This window comes from Dioscorea cayenensis, chromosome 19, assembly GCF_009730915.1.
Source record: "Dioscorea cayenensis subsp. rotundata cultivar TDr96_F1 chromosome 19, TDr96_F1_v2_PseudoChromosome.rev07_lg8_w22 25.fasta, whole genome shotgun sequence".
NCBI classification, from domain to species: domain Eukaryota; kingdom Viridiplantae; phylum Streptophyta; class Magnoliopsida; order Dioscoreales; family Dioscoreaceae; genus Dioscorea; species Dioscorea cayenensis.
Window position 1 is genome coordinate 1,776,363 of NC_052489.1, and position 4,054 is coordinate 1,780,416.

General features: G+C 33.2%; 1 protein-coding gene across 1 annotated transcript; it reads right to left on the reverse strand.

Moving 5' to 3' along the window:
• Nucleotides 1-1,968: 1,968 nt before the first annotated feature.
• On the reverse strand, nucleotides 1,969-3,641 carry LOC120250358 (sphinganine C4-monooxygenase 2-like). Its single transcript, XM_039259163.1, has 3 exons — nucleotides 3,578-3,641; nucleotides 3,256-3,496; nucleotides 1,969-2,571 (listed from the first exon to the last, which is right to left on the reverse strand). Exons 2-3 carry the CDS (start codon nucleotides 3,472-3,474, stop codon nucleotides 2,026-2,028), a joined length of 765 nt encoding a protein of 254 aa, XP_039115097.1. The 5' UTR covers nucleotides 3,475-3,496; nucleotides 3,578-3,641; the 3' UTR covers nucleotides 1,969-2,025.
• Nucleotides 3,642-4,054: the final 413 nt, after the last annotated feature.

Here is a 4,054-nt window from a genome sequence, read left to right on the forward strand (position 1 = left end):
TGGAAATGGGTATTCGTCGAGAGCTTCATCCTGAATATCTTTCCACTGGAAATACAAAACTACCACCGGCATCCTTTTCCATGTCCAACGCTGAAAAAGATCTTTTTGTCTTGTATTATAAAAGTGCACAAATTATTTTAGTTATGCCTAGGTTCATCTTCTAATGATTTTATTTTAGTTGCAGGATAACTCTTCTGGAGATAATTAATTAATGGCGTTGGTGATGCATTGGAGGTCTTTAGTCATATATGTTATGTTATGGTTTTATGTGGAACAAGAATCACAGACTTTGATATTAGTGTTCTTTGGTGTTTTTGGAACTTATCGTGTTATGTTTGGAATCCCAAATATGTGACTTTTTGTTGGAATGAATGTGGAATATTATTACAAATCATCAACTATTGTTTATGTTAAATTATTTGTCGATGTAAACAAGTATATATGTGTGTTGTAATGCCATTGATTATTCCAGGTTTTTCAGAAGAAATGCCCAAAAAAAATCTGAATTGCTGGTTAAATCATTCAAATATAGTTTTATTGTTCACGGCGTTTATTTCAAAAAACGCCACGAAAACCGAGGAAATAATTCTCAGATTTGGATAATATTGCCGGCGTTTATTATATAAATGCCGCTATTAGATCAAGAACTCGCGTTGTTTAAACTATAAACGCCGGTAAAATGGAGGCATCTAATTGCCACGTTTATAGGTATAAACGCCGTTAACAGCACTTGTCGCCGTTCAGCGTCTTCTCGTTCATACCGGCGCTTTATATAATAAACCCCGCTAAATTGGTGGCGTTTATTTAAAAAAACGCCGGGAATATCCCGACGAAAGTTTCAACGGCACTTGGCCCGGCGTTTTCTTTTGTCACCGGGATTGTAAATAGCGGCGTTTTAAAACGCCGGTAAAATACAAATTAAACGCCGTGAAATGTCTACTATGGTGTAGTGAGAGTACGGAGAAATACAGCAGTCTGAGACAACAAGAAGAACCAGAAATAAAAACTGTCTGAAATCCTCACCAGATATTCAAAATAAATTCATTAAATCATTTTACCATTGGATTTAAACAATGTAACACATATATGAAGAAACGGTAGAAGATCATTATACATCTACAGATATAAACTTGAACTTTGAGACTACAGAAAATGCATTTGTCAAAGTAGATTCAATTTTGGAAGTAAGATTGTATTGGAAAACAAACTCAAACACCGATGGGTATATTAGCTATTCTCAACGGTGGACCATAGTATACAATTGGCTACCCACAATTTTGAAAAACTTTCCACTTGTTATTTTTAAATTGCCTCCCCCTCAAAATATTAATTTTAAATATTAAAATTTTGGTGACACTTGGCTGACAGCACTTTTTTCTAATTTATTGCACTTATTAGATCTCACAAACTTATAAAACAATTAGTTTGTCACAAAGCATAGTCACAACATATAATGAATTCTAATTTGACTAATACAATATTTCTTAATAAGAGGCAAAAGCCAACTCAAAAGTCCTTTTCTTTGTCCTTTTCAAAAGCGACTTTTGAGCCGTTAATTTGCAATCTTCCAAACCCATCTTTTTTACTTGCATATTTATTTCTTTGCTTTGTTCATTGCATTTGAACTTTCTCAATCTCACAATATATATATATATATATATATATATATATATATAATTTATCGCTTTCACATTTTAGAGTTGATCCTGGACCTCATTCAATATTATTTTTTCATTATAAATTATAAGTGTTAATTTTAGTGTGTTGTGAGGCCTTGCATGCTCAAGAGTTCACTTTGTGGGATATGGCTGTTTGTCACATGGGTCATGACCGGTTTGGTTTGGAGACGTGATGTATTCTACAATTATTAGTGGAATTAATTTGTTAAAGAATATTTAAACAAAAATTTTATTTCTCTTCTAATGATTGAACAAAGATTTCATTAATTAAATACATCTATCACCAAAAATTAATTCACACTAATTATATATATAGTAGATGTATGTGCATGCATGCCATGCAACTCTAAGCATCCTTAAGAAACTTAATTTCAAATCCTCCACCTGTCCTCTCCTCAACACTGTATGGCATGTAAGTCCCAAGGATCTTATCCCATGAGATGAAGAATGGTTGAGAGAAGTTATGTCTGTGACCCTTGAGTTGGTGGTGAGTGTCATGAAAAGCACAATTATTAAAGAACAAAGCTTGGAGGGGATTCCAAGGGATATATAGCCCAGAGTGCAAGTCCAAAGATTTGATGGTGGCGAAAGAAAAGAAATAGATGCTGGTTCTGGTGGTCATGCCAGAGATTAAGAAGGCCAAAGCACCACCAATGATGTCCAATAGTAGGGATTCAATGGGATGCCCATAGAGAGCTCCATACACGTAGGGCACTATCTGAGCATGGTGTGCTGCATGGATGTGCCTATATAAGAACCTGTTTACGTGAACGAGTCTGTGAATAAAGTACTGCCACGTGTCCATGACTACCATGGCAATTATCCATTGCACAGCCAGCACGGGTAGGGAAGGTTGTTGTTCCTTTGCTGCTGATCCTTCATTAGCCCTAACCTGCGAGCACGCACGACGCACGTTATATATGTTTGCACGCATACACATACACATATATATATATATACACACACAATGTTTCTAATAACACGCTAGATATTAAAGATTTGGAGGATGGTTTATAATTTAACTGTTTGACCGATTTAACCAGGTATTAATTGGATAAAAGTAATATTTTTTAGACCGAATTAATAGTCCGAATAAATGACATGGATGTTAAGTTGGCATCCATGTTAGTATCTATATCATTCTTTATCTTTCTTTTTTTAAAAAAAATTATTTTTTTTATAATCAAACTCTTAAAGCTTATAATTTTTAAATTTAAAGATTTTTATTAAAACTTTAAATCATAATACCCTAAAATCTTAAACTCAAATATTATAAAATCTTAATTACACCTAAAATTCAAAAAATCTAAATCTTAAATCTAAAGCCCTAAACTTTAAACAAGTTAAAGTGAAATTAAAGTTTATAATTACAGTTTTAACTTATAAATTTTATTTTTTTTAATATCATTTAAAACAAAATTAAATAAATGAAAGAAAAAAATCAAACGTGCAGATTTAATATAATTCTAACTGATATGACAATATTCAATTTTTACAAGCACTTTATGATTTTTAAAACTATATATATATATATATTGAAATGCTCTGAATATATAAGATAAACTTAGCTTGTTACCTTTGCAGCCATGAAGTGAACTGCTATTTGGATGACATGTTGGATTAGAACGCCCTTGATCACTGCTCTTTTTGACACAGTGTTATTTTTTTCTTCATCACCTTTTGGATGTAGTCGGTACTTGGTGAGATATGTTCCTAGCAAACCGTATATCCCTGCAAACACCCAGTGCACCACCGGCGGAATGATTGCGCTCAACATCTCGTCAGAGAACTCCATATATTGCTATTGATCAAGCTCTCTGCAAATTACAAATGAAGGTCAGCTCAAACGATGACGATCAATAATATGTTGCTGAAGAACTACACCATTGCTTGCAAACCTTTTGTTTTTTCTAAAAATAGCACTAGATAGCCTAATATTAATTCCAAAGTGGGGATGAGAAATGTGCAATAAGAGCTCCTCTTTTATAGTGTGGGGTTTAATATAAATGTATATATATGTATAAAGCAAGTTGAATATTCAGCCCAATGATTCAAACACGACATCGCAAATGGTCTTTGACAGCTAGCCATCAATGTACGCGTCAAATTAGGCGACTTATTTATGAGCTTCTCTTAGTTCTCTAGATTACATATAGATTTTGGAATAATTAATTATCTTGTTGGCTCTGTGGGAATAAGATGAACATACATATCCAAAAAAGTTAATTATGTTTTACGTGAAGAATGTCTATGTCATGATGACTTGTATAATTCCTCATGGTCTGCATTTTTCCTTGGGTAGACACAGTCACGAAAGGGGTGACATCATCTTTAAATTTAATTTATTTTGGTCTTGACATTAATTTAATATCTTG